General features: G+C 40.0%; 1 protein-coding gene across 1 annotated transcript in view; it reads left to right on the plus strand.

Moving 5' to 3' along the window:
* Nucleotides 1-25,903, plus strand: part of camsap2a (calmodulin regulated spectrin-associated protein family, member 2a) — a 166,807-nt gene that overhangs the window by 89,426 nt on the left and 51,478 nt on the right. Inside the window, exons 3-4 of the mRNA XM_060830206.1 lie at nt 19,573-19,734; nt 22,173-22,256. Of these exons, the coding sequence (XP_060686189.1) occupies nt 19,573-19,734; nt 22,173-22,256 (246 nt within the window). The remainder of the gene's footprint in view (nt 1-19,572; nt 19,735-22,172; nt 22,257-25,903) is intronic.

The raw sequence follows: 25,903 nt of genomic DNA on the forward strand, positions 1-25,903 counted from the left end.
AATTGGATAGCTGCTTCAGAGAGCCAGAACCGACTCATTGCATCAAGTGGTCCTTTTCTGTACTACATTGTTCTGAGACTTTGAGTAATTGAGAAAATGTCGATTTTCTAATTGTCTAATTTTTAAAATACTTTTTAAGTTTTCATTACAATTCACCTGTGTGCAGTATGGATTCCATCCCAATTCCAATTCCAGAAACAGAAAGCCAGAAGCAAGCAAACAAGATGGAGGCAATGATCTAGAGTTGGTTACACAGCAGCTGTGTCAGGGGCAAGGGTGGGAATGAAAAGGGTAACAAGCTCGGGTCAAAGCAGGCAGCAGGTGGGTCACCGAGGGACGGGACATTGGGTGGATAGAGTCTGGTTTGAGTTGCAAAGTTGGACCGCAGAAAGTCCAGCTGATTAGACAGTGGGATTTGTGCATCTTGATGAAGATGAGTTGCAGATGGAGTTTAATTTGGACAAATGTGAGGTGCTGCATTTTGGTAAGGCAAACCAGAGCAGGACATATGAGGTTAATGATATGGCCCTGGGGAGTGTTGCCAAACAAAGAGAACTAGGGGGGCAGGTGCATTGTTCCTTGAAAGTGGAGTCACAGGTAGATAAGGTAGTGAAGGTGTTTGGCATACTTGCCATTTTTGGTCAATGCATTGAGTATAGGAGTTGGGATGTCATGTCGCAGCTGTACAGGATATTGGTGAGGCCAGTTTTAGAATACTGCATTCAACTCTGGTTTCCGTGCTATAGGGAAGATGTTGTTAAACTTGAAAGGGTGCAGGAAGGATTTACAAGGATCTTGCCAGGATTGGAGGTTTTCAGCTAAAGGGTGAATAGGTTGGCACTTTTTTTCCCTGGAACATCAGAGGCTGAGAGGTGACCTTATGGAGCTTTATAAAACCATGAGGGGTCACAGATGGGACGAGTAGCCAAGGTAGTGGAGTCCAAAACTGGAGGGCACAGGTTTAAGGTGAGAGAGAAATGATTTAAAAAGGACCTGAGGGGCAACGTTTTCAAGCAGAGAGCAGTTAGTTTTGGAAAGAACTGCCAGAGGAAGAGAGAGAGATGCAGGTACAGTTATAATGTTTAAAAGACTTTTGGACAAGTGCAAGATTAGGAACGTTTGGGAGAGATATGGGCCAAATGGAGGCAGAGTGGACTGATTTTAGTTTGGGAACATGATAGGCATGGACTGGTTGAACCAAAGAATCTGAGTGCTTAATGACACTATTATAATGATTTGGAGATGCCAGTGTTGGACTGGGGTGTACAAAGTTAAAAATCTCACAACACCAGGTTATAGTCCAACAGGTTTAATTGGAAGCACATTAGCTTTCGAAGCCCTGCTCCTTCATCTGATAAAGGAGCAGCGCTCCGAAAGCTCGTGTGCTTCCAGTTAAACCTGTTGGACTATAACTTGATGTTGTGATTTTTAACTAATTATTATAAGCTTTTCACAACACTTTGCTGATTCCTCTTGAATAGACAGAGAGAGCAAGAGGGACATGAATTAAAGATACCAGTCAGTGTTTTGCAAGGTGTTGCGCTGTTCCACGATACTTTACCTATATGTTAATTTTAAATTAATAAGAAGCACAGGTCTGTTCAGCTCACCCCATTCACATGACGTGAACAATTCAATCTAATTTTATATTTCAGTTTAAAATTATTGGACGCAATCTCAGTTATTCCAACAAATCTCCATGTAAGAAATCCAATGAAGATTTAAGAAGATAACGCATCTGTTATGAGCATATATGATCTGAAGGTTCTACTTAACTGTCAAGTGCAGTCAAATCCTCTTCATTCTTCAGGTGTTTGATTTGGCTCCGTGATGATACTGCTGCTTCTGAGTGGGGAGTTTGTGGCTTCAAGAGTGACTCCAAAGACTTGAATGCATGATCTAAACTGACTGTTCAGAGCAGTAGTACTACCAAAGGTGCTAACCTCACAGTGAAGTCTTAAACAGATCCATTGTCCACACAATCAGTCCAGTAAGATGAATTTCATTGTTTCTTTTGTCAAAAGACAATAGAAATTCCTCCTAATTTTCAGATCAATACTTGTCCCTCAAACACCAAAAACATTTATTTTGCTGCTTGCATCATCTTGGCATGTTTCCCAGCACCACAAAATATTGCAGTTTGTTACAATTGAGAAGTTTGTTTGTCGACTGTGGTAAAATCTGGAGTTACATGAAGCCAGACCAGGTAAGGACAGGTAATTTCCTTCCTGGAAGAAACTTGTGGACCAGATGTTTTAATCAAGTAGTTTCATGGTCCCCTTTACTTAGACCGGCTTTCATTCCAGGTTTATTAATTAATTGAATGGTGAATTTCACCAGCTGCTATGTCCAAAGAGCTTCAGCCAAAGGGTCTGGATTGTTAGTCCATTGGCATTATCATTAGCTACCATCCCCAGAGGTTAGCAATTCTGTGTTGAATAACTCACTCTTAACTCCATTCTCCATCTTATACATTCAGTCCCTCCACTGACTGGTGGTTGCTGTGGGTACTATATGGAAACTCATTACAGTCAGTCATCACACCACCTTTAGCTGTGCTTTCCTAATCTGTGCCTTTCATCAGCCAAAAGGACATGGGTAACATGTGCAGAGGAATACTAACAGTTCTCCAAACTGGACACCACTCTGCACCATCCTTTCACTGCTGGAGAATCAAAATTTGTAAACACCCTTCCTAATAGCAGTATGCGTGTCCCTACATCAGACTGCATTTGTTCAAGAAGTTGCATGCAACCACATTCTCAAGAACAAGTGTGGATGGGCAATAAATTCTGACAATGCTCAAAGGATATGTTAGTAAGATCCTGCAAATAACAATGAAATAAATAAACAATCCAGCAAACTATTTATAACACTTGTTTTATACATATTGAGTTTCAGTGTGCAGAGGTTGAGTGTTCATATTTGAGTCAAACTTCACTCCAGAGACTTGAATGCACAAACTGCATGTCCATTTAGTCCAGTACAATAGAAATGCTCCATTCTCTGATGTGCAATCTTCTGGATAAGAATCGTACTGAGACCCTGTAATATTTTCTCATATGGACGTGAGAAAAGTCTATGTATTATTTGAGGAAAAACAAAAGAATGTTCTTATTATCTTCAAGCAGCATTAAAGATAGCATGATTAAAGGTGTATGTTGTTTGGGAGTTTACAGTTTCAAAAGCAAGGAGTATGTGTTCAAGTACTGTGAAGGTAACTTGTTTTAAAGAGGTCAGAGGTTATTTGGTATAGGAAACTAAAGACACAATTTCCAAAACAACATATGATCCAATGCTGCACAAAGTACTGTATAAAATCAGAAATTGCACTTTAACTCAAAGAAACAAGCTTTAAAAATGACCCAACCTTCAAGTGATGTAACATTTAATGGCTTGTGCCCAAAACATTGACTCTCCTACTCCTTAGATACTGCCTGACATGCTGTGCTTTTACAGCACTACGTTTGTCTTCAATATTAGTTGAAAGTTATCTTCCTAAAAGTCTTTAATTGGTCAGATATTTGTGGGGCTTTGCTGTGTGTAAATGGGCTACTATCTTTAATTATAATGCAACTGATTTCTCTTCAAAATTGCCTTGTTAAGTATGAAGTACCTCAGAATAACCTGAGACTATGAAAGGCACTAGTCTGTGCCAATGCAAATTCTTTCTCCTTCTAACTTATTGTGTATATCATTGGTTTATACACCAGAAGTATGCTTCATTTCTGATGAGCCATTGATTAGTAACACTAACTCCAGTTCTTGCTGGAGCATGAAATTCATTTTGGGAGAGATATGTAATGCATTCCCATTTTCATGCATGTTGTAATGGTCCTAAAGTTCTGAGTGCTTCTGGAAATATATTTTTAGCCATAATCAACAATGATTTTTGTAAAATGTATATGAAAATGCAAATATTCCCCAAGGTGTCACTTTTGCCACACTAAGTCAAGGTTTTTAAAAGAAATAGTTCATTTTATGGCAAAGCTATATACTGATGAGCTTGGATGCAAGTTTGTTTGCTGAGCTAGAAGGTTCATTTTCCGATGTTTCATCACCATATGAGGTCACACCATCAGTGAGCCTCCGGGGAAGTTTCACCAGAGGCTCACTGATGATGTTACCTAGTATGGTGACGAAACATATGAAAACGAACCTTTCAACTCAGCAAACAAACTTACATCCAGAACCTCAACCTGAGCTACAAACCTTTTCAAAATTCAGTAATTGATGATCTTGTCAGTTTTCTAAGTTAAAACTCAACCATCCAGAACCCTTTTCACCATTTTTTCTTGTCAGATACTCTCTTGGGATTTTGTTGGGTTTATGAAATTGATGAGGTTCATTTGGAAAGGTTATTCTAAGATTCCAGAGTGTTGGGAATAATAGGTGTGTATGAGTGGTTTATACTATGGTCACTAACATTGAAGTGGAGCTGATTGAACTTGTAGCTGAGAGAATAGACAAGCCGGTGTCATCTTTTTTGGAATATTATTTATCCCCTTTTGAGAACTGCAGCTTTCCACATATGTAGCCTGCATTTGGTATTGGGATTAGATACAGTCTTGTGACAGTATAGCATTGGAAACTGGAGATTAATCAGTTCACTTCAGTGAATATTTAAATTTCTATTGAAAAGTAGCATAACAATGATGAAGCACTGAATAAGACTATGATACCATTTCAGCAAGGTGTTCGATAAGGTTCCCTACAGTAGGTTATTGTACACAATGCAGAGGAATGGGATTGTGGGAGATATAGCAGTTTGGATCAGTAATTGGCTTGATGAAAGAAGACAAAGGGTGGTGGTTGATGGAAAATGTCCATCCTGGAGTCCAGTTACCAGTGGTGTACCGCAAGGGTCGGTGTTGGGCCCGCTGCTGTTCGTCATTTTTATAAATGAACTGGATGAGGGCGTAGAAGGGTGGGTTAGTAAATTTGCAGATGACACAAAGGTCGGTGGAGTTGTGGATAGTGATGAAAGCTGTTGTAGGTTACAGAGAGAAATAAATAAGCTGCAGAGCTGGGCTGAGAGGTAGCAAATGTGACAAGTGTGAGGTGATTCACTTTGGTCGGAGTAACCGGAATGCAAAGTACTGGGCTAATGGTAAGATTCTTGGTAGTGTAGATGAGCAAAGAGATCTCTGTGTCCAGGTACATAGATCCTTGAAAGTTGTCACCCAGGTTGACAGGGTTGTTAAGAAGGCATATAGTGTTTTAGTTTTTATTAATAGAGGGATCACGTTCCAGAACCATGAGGTTATGCTACAGCTGTACAAAACTCTGGTGCAGCTGCACTTGGAGTATTGTGTACAGTTCTGGTCACCGCATTATAAGAAGGATGTGGAAGCTTTGGAAAGGGTACAGAAGAGATTAACTCGGATCTTGCCTGGTATGGAGGGAAGGTCTTATGAGGTAAGGCTGAGGGACTTCAGGCTGTTTTCATTAGAAGAAGGTTGAGAGGTGCCTTAACAGAGACATATAAGATAATCAGCAAGTTAGATAGGGTGGACAGGGGGAGCCTTTTTCCAAGTATGGTGATGGCGAGCACGAGGGGAGCATAGCTTTAAATTGACGGGTGATAGATATAGGACAGATGTCAGAGGTAGTTTCTTTAAGGGTATGGAAAGCTTTGCCTGCAACAGTAGTACATTCGCCAACTTTAACTACATATAAGTCATCATTGGACGAGCATATGGACGTACATGGAATAGTGTAGGTTAGATGAGCTTCAGATTGGTATGACTGGTCAGCGCAATATCGAGGGCCAAAGGGCCTGTACTGCACTGTGATGTTCTATTTACCGTTAGTTTGTAAGCAGTGCATATGAGATAAGGTCTGTCTTCCTTCTTTCTCCTCCTGTTTCGTAGATGTGCATAGTTGATGTCTATTTTCTGTTTAAGGCAAGCAGACAGGAACATTTTCTGTTTCGTGTTTCACTCTTAGAGCTCAAGTTTACAATTTGGTTCACCTCTTCGGTTATACAGTAGGTACCAGTTTAGCACTCATATCTAGCTGTTTTGAAAGGGAGAAAAAAAATTGCAATGGGTTATTACCAATTCATAGTACTATTCACAACATGCTTTGCTCATGAATTCAATGTGTATGACTTGCGTAAGTAGAAGTGTTCTGCTTTCTGATATGGTAATGTTGCAAATTTTTTGAATGTTATAATATTTGCTTTGATAATTGTCTCTGTTTTTGCATATTTACAAATAATAATCTTGTGAACAAACGTTTTGTTCAGTGTCAAAATTGAAATTTAAAGAAGTTTACTTTTAACTAGTTTTGCTGTATGTAGTATGTATAAATTTGAGATGATTTGTGATTGTCTCTTTGTGCCTCAAATTGATTAATAGTTGAAGGGGAATACATTGCTGCGTTATGAAGAAAGAGTAACATGAGGGCTTAAATAGATGACTCTTTGATAGCAGTACAGACTTAATGGGCTGAATGGTCGTCTTCTGTTTAGTAATGTTTAGTGATTCAAGGTGGTGCCTTAAAACTCAAGTTTTATTTTTGGTGGAGTCAACACAACAAAATTATCAGATCTGATCTATCAGATTTGTTCTCTGACCATCGAATTGTTCCTAAAGCTTGATGTTAGTGAACAAAGAGCCAGCCATTTAGTTGTAGAGCTGTCATTAAAACAATCCAGATAAAACTTCTAATGTTTGATTGGGGAAATTGGAGGTTGCAGTGTTCGAGCTAATGTGATGCTTTGTTTTACAATCACTCTGTTCCAGAAAGCTTGTTGTCAAAACTAATCAGAATATACAGCTTAGTTTGGCTGAATGGCCTGTTTCTAATTTCTGTTTGTGTCCATGCTCATCGTACAGTCACTCCCACTTGCCCCATCTCAACATATTTTGGCAGACAGAGCAACCCAATAAAATGTTAGCCATATCATTGTGAACATTTTTGGGAGTTCCCAGTTGCTGGTAGTGCAGTTTGTTAGCTATTCGGGAAAGTGGTCTGCTTTTCCATCAGCAGTGACCTATGAGTTAAACCTGCTAACCCACTGACTAAAGATGCCTGGTTTATTTAGAGTCAGAGAGTCATAGAGATGTACAACATGGAAACAGACCCTTCGGTCCAACCTGTCCATCTCAAACCAATCTAGTACCATCTGCCAGCACCCGGCCCATATCCCTCCAAACCCTTCCTATTCATATACCCATCAAAATGCCTCTTAAGTGTTGCAATTGTACCAGCCTCCACCACATCCTTTGGCAGCTCATTCCATACATGTACCACCCTCTGCATGAAAAAGTTGCCCCTTAGGTCTCTTTTATACCTTTCCCCTCTCACCCTAAACCTATGCCCTCTAGTTCTGGACTCCCCAGTCCCAGGGAAAAGATTTTGTCGAGTTTATCCTATCCATGCCCCTCATAATTTTGTAAACCTCTATAAGGTCACCCCTCAACCTCCGACACTCCAGGGAAAACAGCCCCAGCCTGTTCAACCTCTCCCTATAGCTCAAATCCACCAACTCTGGCAACATCCTTGTAAATCTTTTCTGAACCCTTTCAAATTTCATAATACCTTTCTGATAGGAAGGAGACCAGAATTGCACACAATATTCCAACAGTGGCCTAACCAATGTCCTGTACAGCCGCAAAATGACCTCCCAACTCCTGTACACAGTAGTCTGACCAATAAAGGAAAGCATACCAAACGCCGCCTTCACTATCCTATCTACCTGCGACTCCACTTTCAAGGAGCTATGAACCTGCACTCCAAGGTCTCTTTGTTCAGCAACACTCCGGAGGACCTTACCATTAAGTGTATAAGTCCTGCTAAGATTTGCTTTCCCAAAATGCAGCACCTCGTATTTATCAGTATTAAACTCCATCTGCCACTTCTCAGTCCATCTGGTCCAGATCCTGTTGTAATTTGAGGTAACCCTCTTCACTGTCCACTACACCTCCAATGTTGGTGTCATCTGCAAACTTACTAACTGTACCTCTTATGCTTGCATCCAAATCATTTACATAAATGATAAAAGGTAGAGGACCCAGCAGCAATCCTTGTGGCAGTCCACTGGTCACAGGCCTCCAGTCTGAAAAACAACCCTCCACCACTACCCTCTATCTTCTACCTTTGAGCCAGTTCTGTATCTAAATGGCTAGTTCTCCCTGTATTCTGTGAGATCTAACCTTGCTAATCAGTCTCCTATGGGGAACCTTGTCGAACACCTTACTGAAGTCCATATAGATCACATCTACTGCTCTACCTTCATCAATTTTCTTTGTTACTTCTTCAAAAAGCTCAATCAAGTTTGTGAGACATGATTTCCCATGCACAAAGCCATGTTGACTATCCCGAATCAGTCCTTGTCATTCCAAATACATGTACATCCTGTCCCTCAGGATTCCCACCACTGGCTCACCAGTCTGTAGTTCCCTGGCTTTTCTTTACTGCCCTTTTTAAGCAGTGGCACCACGTTTGCCAACCTCCAGACTTCAGGCACCTCACCTGTGACTATTGATGATACAAATATCTCAGCAAGAGACCCAGCAATCACTTCTCTAGCTTCCCACAGTTCTCGGGTACACTTGATCAGGTCCTGGGGATTTATCCACTTTTAACTGTTTCAGGACATTCCTCCTCTGTAATCTGGTAATTTTGCAAGATGTCACCATCTATTTCCCTACCGTCTGTATCTTCCATATCCTTTTCCACAGTAAATACTAATGCAAAATATTCATTTAGTATCTCCCCCATTTCCTGTGGCTCCACACAAAGGACACCTTGCTGACTTTTGAGGGGCCCTATTCTCTCCCTAGTTACCCTTTTGTCCTTAATGTATTTGTAAAAGCCCTCCTTAATTCTATTTGCCAAAGCTATCTCATGTCCCCTTTTTTTGCAAGCCTTTTCTTTAATCATCAAAAGAAGGAATTTTAATAGCTTATTCAAAGATAGAATTGACCTCCTGATATTTTTGTTTTGAAAGAGTTAAAGTCCAGTGCTCTTGTAACTCTGCTAGTGCTGGAACATCACTTGTACAGTCATTTCCCTGCCATGTCATAATCAGAGGAAAGTGACTTCATCGTGGACCTATTGGACTGTAACATAGTACAGAATGATGCTCATGAATCACTGATATTTGTTTTATGTGCCTCACAACTCTGCAAACTGGTGTGCAGGAAGCCTAATGACTGTATTCTGAATTAACATCTTGACCTAGATACTCACTCACTGCTGACCTACCAATTAATAGAATGAATTTTCAACCAATTAGAATCACCTCAGTTTGGCCGACTTGTGAAGATCAGATTCATATATGTCTAAGGTCTTCATTGTTGGTCTTTCCCCCAAATTGCTGCATTTTTTAATTGGACTTTTTTCGTGGGACAGTTGTCTAAGTGTTATGAGAGATGTCTGTATGTTGATACAAGTTCCTGTGTCTACCTAATCCAACTTTTACCCTTTCCTTCTTGAAAAAGCTTGAACCATTGGAGAATATTAGCCATTGTTTTGATGGCAATGATGTAAAATTGCGACACTATCATTACTCAGTTGAAACTGACAGTGACTTTAGAGTTCCCACAAGGACAGATTAACATGCAAATCGAAAAGTGCTATAATTGATTCCACATTTCTGTGGAGGATGCAATGTTGAAATTCATTCAGGTGGCAATATTTGTAAAATCGATTAGTTGACAAGAACTTTTACTCTTAGGCTATTAGTCTTGCTGTGAAAACCCTTGAAATAGTTGCATCCTGTTGAATGAGTGTACGATCCTCCTGATTACTACTAAACATTATCACATGCCCTGAAAGTTTGTTTTGGTGTAATGACCAATTCCTCCACTTTCACATTTTGTAAAGCTTGTTTCATTTTATTTTAAATTTTATCCTAACCCAATTACAATTCTAAATTTGAACATTCAGATGGGGGAATAAAAAGTTAGTACTTTCATCTGATTTACTGTCTGAGAGAATGCTTCAATGTAGTTGGCTGTTTATTCTCTCGTCAACAACACTGCTGCTGCACATCTGAAGATCTCCTTGAGTTGGGACCAGATTTAAACAGCTGTTGGGAAAAGGGAAATACATGCCATGGAGATTATTGTATCTGTGTGGCCTGCTTTATTGAGTTCAGTGGTGAGCACCATTGCATTGCTTCTGATGGCAAATCATTGGCCAATGTGAATCACTGCCTGGTTTTCTGTTTTGTGCTGCATTAGTTTTGTATTTACAGACTTTCATTTTAGTAATTGCATTCCTTTTCACACCCCAGTTCCATATTTAATTTGAGTAGCGTATGGTGTGGCTGCTACATGTTTTTGATTTGCTGTTTTAAAAACATGTCCAGGCTGCCTGAGTTCAAACTGTTTTCTAGTGTCTTCGTGACAGAAACAGTGAGTAGTTGCCATTTTTGAATCATACTTTAGGTTGGAGCTTTTGTTACATCACCAACCCACTTTCTTGATTTTCCATTCCTCTCAGTGAGTCAACACAAGAACCTGCAATGATGATTTTCATTTGTGGCTGAACATGTATAAACTCAGTGCAATTTGGATGCAATGCACACATCAAATTCCTTCCAGTTAGTTGGCACAATACACATTCAGTTGATTGTGTTCTGTATATTTTCTCCACAGTGCTCCTTTTTAAGCTGAAAGGGAGGTTTAGATTATACGTTAGCATGTCATGTGGTGAAATTTGTTTTTTTTTTGAAGCTACAAAGCTCGTTCATTTTAGGTGTTGACTGGCTCCGCATTTGTTTAGCGGAGTGTGTATTGCCAACACCAAGGTGGCCACCAGCTGCCTGTGCAGATGGGCTACAATGATGTCAATGGCTGCACCCTAACAAAGCCTTTTCACCACCCTTTCCCTACCCATGGATGACCTGCTGACCACTGCAGAGCTTGCACTGGGTGGTTTGAAAATACTATTGATGGTATTGGCAATAAATACACCCCTTAAGTTGTGTGTAACTGATATTGAGCTATTTGTAATAGAGTTGGGTCTATGCTAATTAAGGGTTTCTACAACAGTACAGTTTAAGTTAATCATCTATTTCACTTAGAGAATGTAAAAGCACTCTACAGCTGGGTGATGTCTTTCTGAAGATGCTGAAAAACTATTTGGGAATCTAGAAACAGAAGTTGCTGTTTAAAAATAGAGTGTAATTTGAGACTGAGGTGAATAAAAATTTCATCTGAGATCACTTGTGTTTGAAACTCTCTCTTAATGAGCAGTCGAGGCTGAGCCATTGAATATATTCAAGACTGAGTTAGACAGACTGTGGATTAATGAGGGTTATGGGAGCAGGCAGGAAAATTGATTTTGGGCCACAATTAGATCAGCTGTGATTGAATAGAATGCCAGAGCAGGCTTGAGGTCTTCATAATCCTAAAATTCTGAGTTCTTGTGTTCCGAATTAGCCCCTTGATTCTATTCAACCATTTATTGTGATCATGATTGACATGTGAACCAGTTCCATTTAGCTGCCTTTGCCCCAGTGCTTTTAGTTACACAAGTTATAAACCTAAAATTTAAAAATGACAATTAACTGAATATAATTGCCATTTCTGGAAGAGTGTTGCAAATATCTACCACTCTCTTGGAGAAGTGTTTTCCTAACTGCATTCCAGAAAGGTTTTACTGTAATTTCTAGGCTCTGTATCTGAGTCCTGAAAAATACTTTTCTCTTTCTGACTTATCTATTTGCTTAATATTCTGCAAACCTTTGATTAAGTCACCCCTTAGCCTGTTATGTCGAGGAAATACATCCCTTGCTTATGAGTCCTTTCTTTCTTATTTAAATCCCAGACCCTAATTTCATTCCTGTATTAAAGTTCTGAAGTTTATACAATGATGGCGGATCAAAATCACAGGAAGAAGCCGGGAGAATGGGATTAAAAAACATATCAGCCGTGATTGAATGGTGGAGCACATGCTTTGGGCCATATGGCATAAATCTGCTTCTATATCTTATGGTCTTTTTGTGATCTTAAATCAGTGCTGCCGTGCAACCAGTGGTTAATATATTTTTCCAATCATGTGATGCACAGAAATGAACAGTTTAGAATAAAGGCACTTTCAAAGAAAGAGTGAACTTTAAGGATTCTAAGTCTATCCTCCCAGCCCATAGGATCCTATCTCTTGTCACCAGGTCTTTACTAATGTTACTTTCAGAAGCCCAACAATTCCAGTAATGAAGTTTTCCTGTGTAGACTGGGAAAATGACTCCTATTCCAAAACATTCACTTTAGCGTGAGTAATTACTCCATAGACATTTTAGAAAATGCCTCCAGGTGAGAGTTAATTTGCTTTTCTGTAATTCATCTGCTGGTGCACATAAAACAATTTACTGTACTTGAAAAATAATACTGAGCCAGACTTGCTAGTAATTATTTTCTTGGTTGATTTTGAAACAGTTTATAATGTATAGCTAACCTGTAATTTTGCTAACTCAATTAAGAATATTAAAAAGTTGAAATAAAATTGCTGATGAATGGTCTGTCTAGACATCTCATTACTTTCTTTTCCTTTATGTCGGAAAGACTAGCCCCTCCCTGTCTATGCCATCCTTCATCCACAAGTCTTCACAGCTTCTCTCCCTCTCTTTCTATCACCTTGTATAAGTTTCCAGGACTACTTTAAGGACCATTTGCCTTTTTGTTTTCCTGTGTCATTAAAAAAAATTACTATGTTTGCATTGCAATCCATCACTCATTTATTTAAATTTGTTAAATGATCACCCTTTCCATAATGTTAGTATTCAAATGAAAGTTAGCTAATATAATCCTTTCATCCTCTACAAATTCTGTCCTACCTTCCCCTCAGTATCTTTTCTGCTCATTGCTTGTGCTACGTAAAACCCCACTCTTCAGTATCATTCTTTCCTTTGTCAACATAATTTCTGGCACAAAACCGATCGGCCTCTTTCTGTGCTGAATTATTCTGAAATTCCCATTCCCTGAAGAGCTTGTATTTTTTCCCCCCTTGTACTGTAATTCCCTGATATTCAGCTTTTCCTCCCCCGACAACTCATTCACAGCATTCCAGAATGTTCTGTTGCTCCTCTCCTGTGGTCATTCCTCAACATCACTGGCAATGCTACAGTAAATTCTCAAGCGGTCAAATGTAGTTTAAATTGCTTCATCTGACTTGGGATCAGTATTTACAGTTTCAGAAGTAATTCCATTGACATTTCATAAAAGTGGACTGATTCAGTTTAACAATGTATAGTGCACACTTCACTCGTATTTGATATGTGTAGTGTGATTACAGGAAATGTACAGTTCATGTCCAATTTTACCAGAAGTACGTTATTCTAGGTTATTTGAGGCATGCGCAGGTAAACATGCTACATCATAAAACTCTACGATTTCATTCTGATGTTAATACTGTGGGGTGTTAGTGGCGTTTTATACAGTATCCATGTCTATCATATCACAAATGACTTGTCCATTGACCTGTAAATAAATCGTTATATTCTGAAATGAGTTCTATGATTTGTGTTTATCCTTGAATATTCGTAACTCATCTTTCCTTAAATAACTGCAGAAATTACTTTGCAATTTTGCAGGAGAAGGCAGCTTGGTGCCTCAAGCCTCTTCCGACAATCAGTTAGATCATTGTTGGTCTATATTTTAACTCCAAGTACTTGCCTCTGTTCCATAACCCATAATACCATGCCAGCAAAATTCTATCAATTTCAGTTTTGAAATTTTCAGCTGACTTCAGCAGAATTTTGGAGTAAGTTCCAGCTTTCCTGTAAACGCTGTATGAAGACACGTTTCCTGATATCATTCCCTGGATTTTGAGAGTGTTCAGAACTAGATGAACTGTGCACTGATTTTTTAATGGATGTGTTCACCAGTCTCTGCTTAAGATTGTTTGGTGCAGTCAGCACAAAGTATTGGAATACCAGTGTTATGTATCAGAGCAGTAAGGGTGGGGATAGCTCAATCTCAAACCCATACCTGCTGAGTTGTACTTCTTAATCATTGTTTACAGGGGAAGAAAATTGTAGCAGCAGTCATCCGTGGCTTTACATTGAAAGAGATTGTTTTGGTAGCTCAAAGGATGGAGGAGAAAACAGTTACCAAAAATTATGTTATGTGTAAAGTTTTTACTGAAATGCACAATCAGCACTAACCTAGCAATACAGAGTGCCTGCTGTGAGAATTGTACTAAGCAGGCAGATAGTGCAAGAATTGTATAGTCTGTTAAGTCTTTAAGCATTTGCCTGTTTAAAAACCCATATATGGCAGGATTGTACACTTAAAATACACAATAGTTGACATCTGCCAGAATTATAATACCAGCCGGTGAGTCTGTTACAGAATGTTTAGGTATTTCTTTCAGGAAATTATCAACATTATTAGCAGTATTCTATTGTTTAAATTAAAAGTGATGGATGGTGCAGTTACTCAGCCCAGAATCACATTGTAACATGTGAACAATTGTGGATGTAAAGCTGATCTCTGCACTTCAGTGTGTTTGAGACAGTATATGATTTGGAGATGCCGGTGTTGGACTGGGGTGTACAAAGTTTAAAAAAAATCACACAACACCAGGTTATAGTCCAACAGGTTTAATTGGAAGCACACTAGCTTTTGGAGTGTCGCTCCTTCATCAGGTAGTAGTGGAGGGCTCACTCCTAACACACAGAATTTATAGCAAACATTTACAGTGTGATGTTGCAGGCAAGGATGCCCAGAGGCATAGTACAATGGGGAAACTGAGCAAAGGCTACGACAACGGATGAATGGGCACCGCACAACAATCAACAGACAGGAGTGTTCCCTCCCAGTTGGGGAACACTTCAGTGGTCCAGGACATTCAGCCAAGGATCTTCGTGTGACCATCCTCCAAGGTGGACTTCAGCACAGAAAGCAGAGAAAAGTGGCCGAGCAGAAGCTGATATCTAAGTTTGGTACCCATAGGGAGGGCCTCAACCGAGACCTTGGGTTGGTGTCACATTACAGGTGACGACCATCACACGATAGGGGTGTGGGGGTGTGTGTGTGTGTGCACGCACTCTCACACTCACAACCCCCAACCCAGACAGACACACACACACATGCACACACACGGACAAAGATCCACATACACGCACACATTTTGTGGGGTGAATTTGTACTTGCAGGGTTACATTGTACTTTGCTTAAAAACTGCATGAATTCATGTAGAACTCCGTTATCTCACTTTATAAATTAGAATCAATCTAAGCATCATGGCGTAGACAGAGAACACAGGGGGCCAACATCTTCAACATATTGTCTAGCTACCACCATTGTTAACAACTAACCCGAGAATGCAACTTTTTAAAAAAAAGGTTTTGTGATTGACACATGAAAGATGTGAAACTATCACTGTATTCTAACAGATGAAAGGCTTAACAGACAATCAGTTTTTCAATATATAATTTCAGTTACATCACACTAAATTTTTGCTATAAATTCCGTGTGTAAGGATTGAGCCCTCCACTACCACCTAATGAAGGAGCGATGATCCGAAACCTCTTCTGCTTCCAATTAAACCTGTTGGACTATAACCTGGTGTTGTGTGATTTTAAACTTGAGACAGTATATATAAGTGTTAACCCTCTAGTGGTAGAAAATGCATACTACAATACATTATCCTATAGTATTTCTGGTTTGCCTTGTGACCATGACCAAAACTCCTACACAGTCAGAAGTTCTTTATTTTTTATTAAGAATAAATTGAGGAGGTATGTGTAACTGGGGAGTGTGGTGTGGGATGGTGACGTTGGGAAGAAATATATTACCTCAGTCTTTGTATAAAACTCTGAGAGGAATAAACCCAGCCAGAGTACAATCTCAATCCAACTTGGAAATGGTGAAATTTCTGTTTTACTTGATACCCATCTTGCATGTATAAATATTAAAATTTCATGTGGATCCTCGATCTATGTCAGGATTTTTAAAACAAACTTATGCAAAGCACATGTAAAAACAGTGCCACCTTTAAGTGTATGTTTAATTGGCTGCTGTCTTTGTTGTGACTCTTCAATCTCAAAACCTCCTGTTTCTACTGTACAATTCTCTGTCTTGTTATTGTGTGTGACAGAGATATGCTCACTGGGAATGCCAAGCGGGTTGTATATTTCTGAGCATGTGAGAAAGCGAAGATCCAAAGTTTGATAGGTCTAAAGTTAAGGATTATGCAGGGCTCAATAAAAACAAGTTTTATAAACATCACTCTCTTTGTCTATTGGTGGTCAGACCAGTTTGGAGGATGTACCGACCAAATGTCAGTAACAGCAAATCAGTAACTCCAGGCGTCGCTCCACCTAAGGCTTTAGCCCCAAATCTAAAGCAGCACATTACTGCACGGAGTAATTGCACAAAGGTCCCACAAACTGGTCTTTGTGTGGAGGTAATACACATGAATGAGTGCTTGACAGTTTCGGTCAATAAGTCTCAGAAGGGGCACAAATGATCAAACAATAACCAGTAACACACAAATTTTCAGGGAACAAAATATTCCCAAAACTTGTTCTCAGTCTGTGGTTATGTCAAATTTCCGGGAAATTCCAGGCACATCTGTTTTTGGAGGTATAGTTTGAGTTGTGAAAGTCAACCAGAACACCAAGAAAACTTGTATGCTCCTTTTCAAATCTCTAATCTGATCAGACAGAGCCCACTGACTATATTTGTTCCAATGGGGAAAACAAAGATCTAGTGATATTGACACCTAGGTAATGCTTTGGGGACATGACAGAAAGTCTAATGACGTCCATAAAATTATCATTGATTGTCATTAAATTCCAATTGGTCCACTGTTGTCCTTTAAGTAAAGATTGGTTGTTATACGTAGCGATGATGTGTGTTGACACTTAACTGTCCCCTGAAAAGGCCAGTAAGTCATTCATCTGTATCAAAGCACTCAGTCTCAAAATGAAATGAAATCCGATGGACCACCTGGTGTCAACCTAAGCACTGGAAATAACAATGACAAACTCAGCCCTGTCAACCCTGCAGAGTCCTTCTTAGTAAAATATGGAAGCTTCTGTAAGTGTGGAAATTAGTAGAGGTGTCAGACAGACGTGTCAATTGGCATAGTCACACTCATGGAAACATGTCTGATACACAATATCCAAGATAACACCATCCCTGTCCCACTGGAAGAACTCAGTAGAGCTGGAGGCACAGTAGGATATAGTCTGCAGAGAGTTACCTTGGGAGACCTTAATGTTGACTCTGGACCCCCATGAAGTCTTGTGGTCTCAAGTCAAACTTGGGCAAGAGAACAACAGGCTGATTTCCATTTACAATCCCCCTTCCCAATTCTGAACCAGTTCTTTTCTATGTCGAACATCACTTGGAAGAAGCACTGAAGGTAGTGAAGATGCAGAATGGACTCTTAAGTGGTGGATTTCAATGTCCACTGCCAGGAGTGGTGTAGTGGCAGCACTATCTACCAAGCTGGCAGGTTTTTAAAGGACATGGCTGCTAGACTGGGTCTGCAGCAGGTGTGAAGAAACCAACAATAGGGAAAACATACTTTGCCTCATCCTCACTAATCTGATGCCGGTGCACCTCTCCATTGGTGAGTGTTGGTGGGAATGACCACCACACAGTCCATCTGGAGACCAAATCCCAAGTTTACATTAAAGATACCCTCCATTGTGTGGTGCAGTATGTCCATCATGCTAGACTGGACCAATTTGGTACAATTTGAGACTGGATATCCATGAGTCATTGTGGGCCATCAATAAAGTTCCCGCAGCCATGCATCTCTTGGAGATCTTGATCAATGTGCTGGAGTGTGGAAGTAACAGCTGCAAGTGGACCTTGGGGGCCATTCAGTGAAGGAAACATAGGCCATCAGAATTAGACCCAATCATAATCTGCAACTTAATGTCCCATCATATCCCTCACTGTACCATTACGATCAAACCAGTGATCAACATTGGCTCAGTAAAGAGTTTAAGGGGGTGTGTCAGCAGAAGCACCAGGCATTCTGAAATGTGAGATGTCAAGCTGGTGAAACTGCTCAACAGGGCTACTTACATGTACATATAACAAAAGTATTACAATGATTTCTGAAATGAAATGTATAATTATAATCACTGGAAATCAGAAGTACCCATGTACTTCTGGGGATTGCCATGGGGATTGGTGAGATACTCCAATGGAAGCAATTGATATATCAGTTGAGCACTTGTTTAATGCCATTGAGTATTTCACAGACAGGAAAGGATGCTGCTAATTGTCAGGGGAATGATCCCTGCCATCAAGCAGGGAAAACTGGTTTTTTAAAGAACGAGCAGGTTGCTTTTAAGGTTTCATTTTCTGTTCAAAAGAAGGAAGGAATAAGAGTTGCTGAAATATGGTTTTTCTGGTGATAATCAGATCCAAAATCTTGGGTAGATTGGAAAGATCGTCAAAGATCTGTGCAGGTTTTGACCTGAGAATGACTTCGTGATTGATCCTTATGTTAATACTTATTGGATCATGGTATAAAGTTAGTGTTTTGCAAGAAAAAATTTTGGTTGCGTTGCCATTGCATCTTTTTTTTTGGTTTGATCTACTAGTTGCCTATTAATAAAAATATATTGATTGTGGTTTATTTGTTACAAGTCTTGAAAAGTGGATACTTGTCTTTCAGTTTATTTCCATTAGCTGTTTGTGAAATTCATCTCTCTTTAAGAGAGATTTGGTATCCGCGGAGACTGGAACATTCGAGTTTTTGATTAAATTTTATTTGGCATGATTGGAAAGCAAGTTGCTCAAATACATTGCTCGCAATCTGTCAGTATTAAAACCAGCAGTAAATAAATTTTAAGTCTATATGACATTTAGAATTTGAGATGTCATAAGTTATAATCTTAGAAAAATTTGTAAAGGCATCCATATTACTTCCTAAAATTAGGCCAAGTTTTGCACCAGCAACTTTAAAATATGACTGTGGAGAAATGGTTAGCCTTCTGATGTTTCAGCTTTCATACACTCCCTGGATGTGACACTAAAGCTGCAGTTTGAAGACCAAAATGGTATCTGATGTGCATGCACACAGTTCTACCACATTTTGGTGAAGGGCAAGGAAGAGGTACCCTCAATCTAAATCTTTATTGGGTATTAGAGCATTTGCAAATACAAAAAGCAGCATCCTATCAATTTCAGATTTTGACAGCAATGTTGCTTCCTCTTGAGGCAGCCATTGCTAGTTACTGTGTAAAAGCAAATAAGTACTTATTGTAATCTCCTCCTTCCTGGTCCTGATATCTCTGACAACATTCCAGAGCCATAAACATTAGTTCCAATGTCTGTGATCTTTCCACCTGATCCCCAGTAAATCCTGATCTTGGAATCTGAGACTCATCTGTTCCTTCTCAAGTCTCTTATGATTCATCCTAATAACGTGTATGCAAATTGGGGCCTAACATGTTCTATGTCTAGTGCAGTGATGTCTGAGGCCCAAACGCTGTGGGTTCTCAGACTGTCCATTTGAAATGTGGGCTGTTACTATTGTAACAGTAAGGTCCTCAAAAATTGACATGCCAAAATTTCTAAGTCTAAGCCTTCCATTGAGCTGTGACATTGACTGAAGAATACTCTAAATCTTTTTTGTTTGCAGTCTGCCCACCTGGCTATGATTGACACCCTGATGATGGCCTACACTGTGGAAATGATCAGTATCGGGAAAGTGGTCTCATGTGTCCAGCAGTTCACAAACTTCTTCCCAGCCACAGAGCTACCATATGACATTGAAGATGCCATTGTCTGCTGGATAAATAAGGTAGAGTATCTCCAATTCAGTGGACTGAAACAAGTGTGGTTTGAGGGGAGTCTGTGATAATCTAACGGTAAAGTTGCCAGAGTCTTACCAGATCATTAGAGCTCAGTGACTTGTGGTAAGGGCAGAGGTTGAGCAGGGGAGTTCTTCATGGTAACCTCAGTCATTGTGGGAATTGAATCCACCCTGTTAGTGTCACTCTGCATCACAAACCAGCTATCCAGCCAACTGAGCTAATCAGCACCACTTGGCATTTCTTTCTCCAATTTTGTCATTCAACTTTTTCTCCCATCCACCATTCCTTCAACAGTGAAGAAATAATGCTGACGTACAGTTCAGGTGCATTTGCAGTGTAATTCAGACAAGTGACAGTTTTTCATGTGTAAATCTGGAGATATACATTCAATCGTTTCAGCAATAGGACCTTCCAACATGAGACCAGCTCTGACTCTCAACTCATGCACACACCCTCATCACATTTCCACGCTCTTCTCCCAACTCTCTTCTTTTGTCATCTATCCTTTCCCTTTCCCTCCAGCTGAATGCTTTCTGCTCACTCCAACCCTTTAGTATGTTCCACTTGTTACTGAGATGTAAATAACTTGAACACGAAAGTGAAAAGTTTGTTAAATACACTGTACAAATGAATGTCGAGCAACATGTGAACTTTGCATGTTCCAGTGCTGTGTTAAAGCTAACAAGCTCATTGAAAGGACATCACAACCTTGAGCAACTTGTGCAGTTTTCAATATTTACTATTGACATATTGCTGGAAATAACTACATTTGGTCAAAGCTTTTAGTCTTTAACAGATTAAAATAATTCGCAAAAATGCCCATGTAAAGGGAAACAACATTCTGATGTTGTTCTCTTGTGGAACATTCCCTAAGTAATCCTGAGTGTGCTAAGAATTATGCTGACAACTAATTTACCCTTGTCAGTTGAGCATGGCTCCTTTGTGTGTATGGAGTGCTGAACATGTAAATACACATCATCTAGTTCTTTATAGAACATGCACCTGTTTCAACTGAACAAAATGGGCAGCAACTAATCACTGGTTCATTCCTCAGGGCAATGTCTTGACGAAGCAGACTCATCCTGTCAGTTTTAAATTTAAACAAAGCGGTCTCCATGGAAACGTTTATTCTAATTAGATTCCACTTGGCAATCAATCAGCATTTTCTTCTCATGCATAAAATATTACAAAATGTTGTTCGCATTACAGTGATATTCTTGTGAATTTTCCCAAAGCATTGAAGGTGGATGGCTTTGGCAAAGAAAGTCCTTTTTCTGAAATATTACACTTTTTTTTAACTTCCAAATGGCAGTTTATTATTTTGTGGGCAAGATTAGAGAAAAGCATTTTTTTTAACTTTTCCAGGCTGCTTCCAACAGGGCTCCATGTCCAAAAGAATACAATATTTAAATATGTCTGTAATGATGCATTCAGCATACCAACTCCTTGCAGTCAAATATCCTGAGAAACATTGCAGAATGATTTGTTGTTGACATGCCCTGTAATGACATTTGATCATTCTTAGAAAATGTACCAATTGTTTGAGATTTTAACTTGTATTTTAATCAGTTCTCTGATGCAGCCCTATTATGATGTGAATTGTGCTGTTATGCAATAGCCACATCATTTCATAAATGCCCAAAAGATTCTTAACATGTCACTGTCTCTCTTCAATGCCACGTTATTTCTTTCTATAAAGAGGGGGGTAGCTCCAGCATTGCTGTTTATCCGCTGATACCAGAGCTCATTCGATTATGATGTACCATCAATAATTTGACCAGCTCACAGCTATCCCCTTTTCACCAACTGAAGAGATTGCAGCGAAAGGATGGCAGTGTTGTTTCACTTTGGGTATATTTGACTCCAGGCCAAAAGAAACCTTGGAACACCATGTCTGTAATTGAAACTAGAATTCAGATAGAAATGTGGTATTCAGTGTATTTCCGGGAACATTTGCTTTGAAGTGTTTCTGCAGTAACACAGCCATTTTAAGAAGGCTACTTAAACCTTTGTGTTGTCCACTCAAACCATTCCAAAAACAAAAGGATATTCTGTATTTGAATAACTACAACTATTTTGAAAATGTATGGAAATTAATGGTTGTCCTCTCCATCCATCTCTCTGTCTCACCATCTCTCCTTACTGAAATATTACTTTTGTTATTTGCCCAGAAATGTTGATGAATTAATGGTATAAATCTCTGTCAGCCAGATTATGTAATGTATAAAATGCAATAAGAATTATTAGTACCATTTCCCTGTATATGTTGAAACTTTCACAAAACTTTTCATTTCCAGCTGTGATATTTTAAGTAGCTATTAAACCATTGATCAATAATGTAATTGGTCTGAGTTTTAAAATAAGCAGAGCAAATGATACTTGCATTTAGTAACAATCTGAAATCTTTGTTTTGTAATTGATTCAGGTAAATGAACATTTGAAAGAAATAGTCAGTCAGGAGCAGAAGCAAAGACGACCACAAGGGACAGAAACACCTGGAAGTCAAAGGGTAGGAGCTGGTTGAAATTTTCTTAATTATCTTTGACGACTTAAGGATAACTGTGATACCCAAGTGCCAAGAAAACCCCAGCTTTCAACCGAATTCTTTCTATGTGGTCCTTTCCTGGTGAAGTTTGAAAATTTATCTTTCATTTTAAAGTCATTATAAATGTTTGCAGGAAGTATGTAGAACCATACGAGAACCTGCATACTGAGCTGCATAAAATACGCTTGCATGTCACATATTAGCTATGTTTAATTGTTTGTAGGCAATGGACATTAACTGGAATCCTTGACTTAAAATTATGTGGGTGCAATTTTCCAGACCTGGTGGGATGAGAAAATTGAATTAAATTGAATTGAACTTGCAGTAGCGTGTACCGAGGCCCAGTGAAAAGCTTTGTCTTGTGAGCAATACAGGCAGCTCAGAGTTAAGTAGCATAGCTAATTAAATAATAGGTAAACAGTGGCAAAAAACAAAACACAGATACAGGCAAATGCTCAGAGTTTGTGAGTCCATTCAGTATTCTAACAACAGTTGGGTAGAAACTGTTTTGAAACTGGCTGGTGCATGTTCAGGCTTTTGTACTTTCTCCCTGATGTTAGAGGTTGTAGAAAAACATTGCCAGGGTGGGATGGATCTTTGAGAATGCTGACGGCCTTTCCTTGACAACGGAACTGGTAGATGGATTCAATAGATGGGACGTTGGTCTTTGTGATCGGCCTCTGTAACCATCTCCGATCTTGAATAGTACAGTTGCCATACCAGGTAGTGATCTATCCAGACAATGCACCTATAAAGGTTGGCAAGGGTTTTCACCACCATGTCAATTTTTCTCAGCTGCCTGAGGAATGAAACGTTGCTGTGCCTTTGTAACCAGTGCATCCACATGAAGAGTCCAAGAAAGCTTGTTGTGGATGACCCCCGCCCCCCCCCCCCCCCAGGAGCTTGACACTCTCCACTTGTTCCACCTCCGTGCTGTTAATGTGAAGGAGGTCATGAATAGCATCCCACCGAAAGTCAGTCATGAGTTCCTTGGTTTTGTCGGCATTGAAAACTAGGTTGTTCTCAGTGCACCATTTTTCCAGGTCTGCCACCTCCCGTCTGTAATCTGTTTCGTCACCATCTGAGATTTGACTGACTATGTTGGTGTCATCAGCAAAATTGGAAATAGCATTAGTCTGGTACTTGGCAATGCATTCATGGGTAAACAGTGAGTACAGTAGGGGGCTGAGTACACACCCCTGGGCAGCTCCTATGTTGAGCAGGAAAATATGGAGTGAAAGGAAAATTCAGAATCTTGATGTCAAGAAAAGCTTTTTGTGATCGTCCTCAGCCTTAAATGGCAAGGTCAGAATCTCAGCATTGAGCAGCAACTACCATATTTCTGGGCACTTGCATCTCATTCAAGTCCCAATTGCTCCTCTTTATAGGTCCCTTTTACTTCTCCTCTCCTTCCCACACTGTACAAATTACCAAATGCAATTCAGTGTGCGAATCTGCCGAATACTTGTCTCAGCTGTCATCAAACTGCATATTTAAAACAACGTGCCCTCAGCTCATGTACCACTTAACTTTTTAATGTTTTATTTGAAACTCAGGGATATCTATGACTTACATACTGCTGTCAGGTTGCCTTGTGCAGGAACACACATGTATCTCATGCATCTGCAAAAGATACAATTCATGACTTTCAGTTTACTTTCATAACATACACGATCTTCAGTCTCAGTAACAGACTGTCTGCCTCTGGCTCATATTTCGTTTTAGTGCCGAGGGAAAGTCATGCAGCTTGTCTTAGTGAAAAAATCAAGAGTGAGCATGTGTAGCACAATGCTATGGCAGCCTCACACTTGCAGCTTGCCCCCAGCAATATATATGGCAAACACGTTGTATGTGCTGCATTCAAATGGCCTTGTGCAAAAGTCAAAGGGGAGCAGTCCTTAATTGGTTGGTGGGGAATTATGGACAGTTAGGTAGTGATGCCCCATTTAGTCAAGGGGCTTGGTCCAACCCTTTGCGGTGGCATGGTGTCTCGGTGGTTAGCTCTGTTACCTCACAGCGCCAAGGACCTCGGATTCAATTCCAACCTCGGGTGACTGTCTGTTTCGCGTTTGTGTATTCTCCCTGTGTCTGCATGGGTTTCCTCCAGGTACTCAGGTTTCCTCTCACAGTCCAAAGATGTGCAAGTTAGCTGAACTGGCCATGCTAAATTGCCCATATTGTTCAGAGATGTGTAGGTTAGGTGCATTGGTCAGAGATAAATATAGGGGAATGGATCTGATGGGTTACTCTTCGGAGAGTGAGTGTGGACTTGCAGGGCCGAATGGCCTCTTTCCACACTATAGGGATTCTAATTCTAATTCTATCTGTGTCCTTGTCGTCCAGGGATTTGGCCATGGTCAGTGCAACCAATCCAAGAATTAGAGGTAGATCATTCAGGATGCTGAAAGACAAAAGTCCAGGGATTGCACCAGTGTTTCCTGCTATGAGGCAAAGAGAGGAATTGAGTGTGATGGATGTTGGTTGAGGACCTGGTGAAGTGAGAATGAGAGGTAGCAAGTAAAGAGAGCAGAAAGGGTTAGTAGTTTGGAAGGTTGAGGTGGGTCAGCTGTTGAATGGACTTGCATGCAATAGTCAGAGTTATGCTCCATGAGCCTCGGTGAGAGGTGTATCTAGTGGAGTCAATTGGTGGCTTGACGTGTGTGAGAAAGCAGAGAGAAAATGGTGGCACCTAGCCTTTGGGAGAACAGACAGTGATTCACTTCCTTCCTGCGCTGTTGGTCCTCCAGTTTCTCCTGGGAGACAGCATTGTGCCAGCTTGACTTGCTGTAGTAGTGTGACAGAAGAAGGGCCTCGCAGGTTTTTATAAAATCATGAGTGTTATAGATAGAGTTAATGTTAGTTGTCTTTTCCCAAGTATGTGACTAGGGGGCACATATTTAAGCTGAGAAGAGTAAGATTTAAAAAAAAAGGGCAAATGTTTTATATGGATGGGGTATCACATGTGGAATGAACTTCCTGAGGAAGTGGTGGATGTGGGTACAATTGCATCATTTGAAAGATATTTGGATAAGTGCATGAATAGAAATGTGTTTGCAGGGATATGGGCCAGGATCAGGCAGATGGGACTAGTTTATGTTTGGGATTACGTTCAGCATGGATTGTTTGGACCGAAGGGTCTGTTTCTGTGCTGTATGACTCCATGATTGCCACCTTCACCCCCTAATCTACCAAGACCTTCAGGTCCCGGTCCACAAAGCAAGAAGCAAGCTCACCTTTCCTCTGTGCTGTATCCTCCATGATACATTCGTGCACTAAATTGTGAAGTGCGGTTCTTGGATTGAAGCTTCTGAAGTACTGTGAAGCTGAGCTTTAAATACAGCTCCAGTGAAATGAATGGCCAAAGATCCCAGCCATGGTGAGCACTTGCACCTCTCGAACCATACAATCCCTCTAGAAAAACGTCCAAGAGTTCAGTTGCATAATTATTTGGATGAAGAGCAGAAGATCATCTGATCGAAGTGGCTCCAAGCTGTGACAGACTGGATGCCATCTATCTGTCTTGATAAAAGACCTGAACTGAAAGTGGGAAAATCCCATCCTTAGATACTTTGCTCACTCTACTTGTCAAAGGTTCAAAATCCTGCATAAGG

This window comes from Hemiscyllium ocellatum, chromosome 9 (assembly GCF_020745735.1).
Source record: "Hemiscyllium ocellatum isolate sHemOce1 chromosome 9, sHemOce1.pat.X.cur, whole genome shotgun sequence".
Classification (NCBI taxonomy): domain Eukaryota; kingdom Metazoa; phylum Chordata; class Chondrichthyes; order Orectolobiformes; family Hemiscylliidae; genus Hemiscyllium; species Hemiscyllium ocellatum.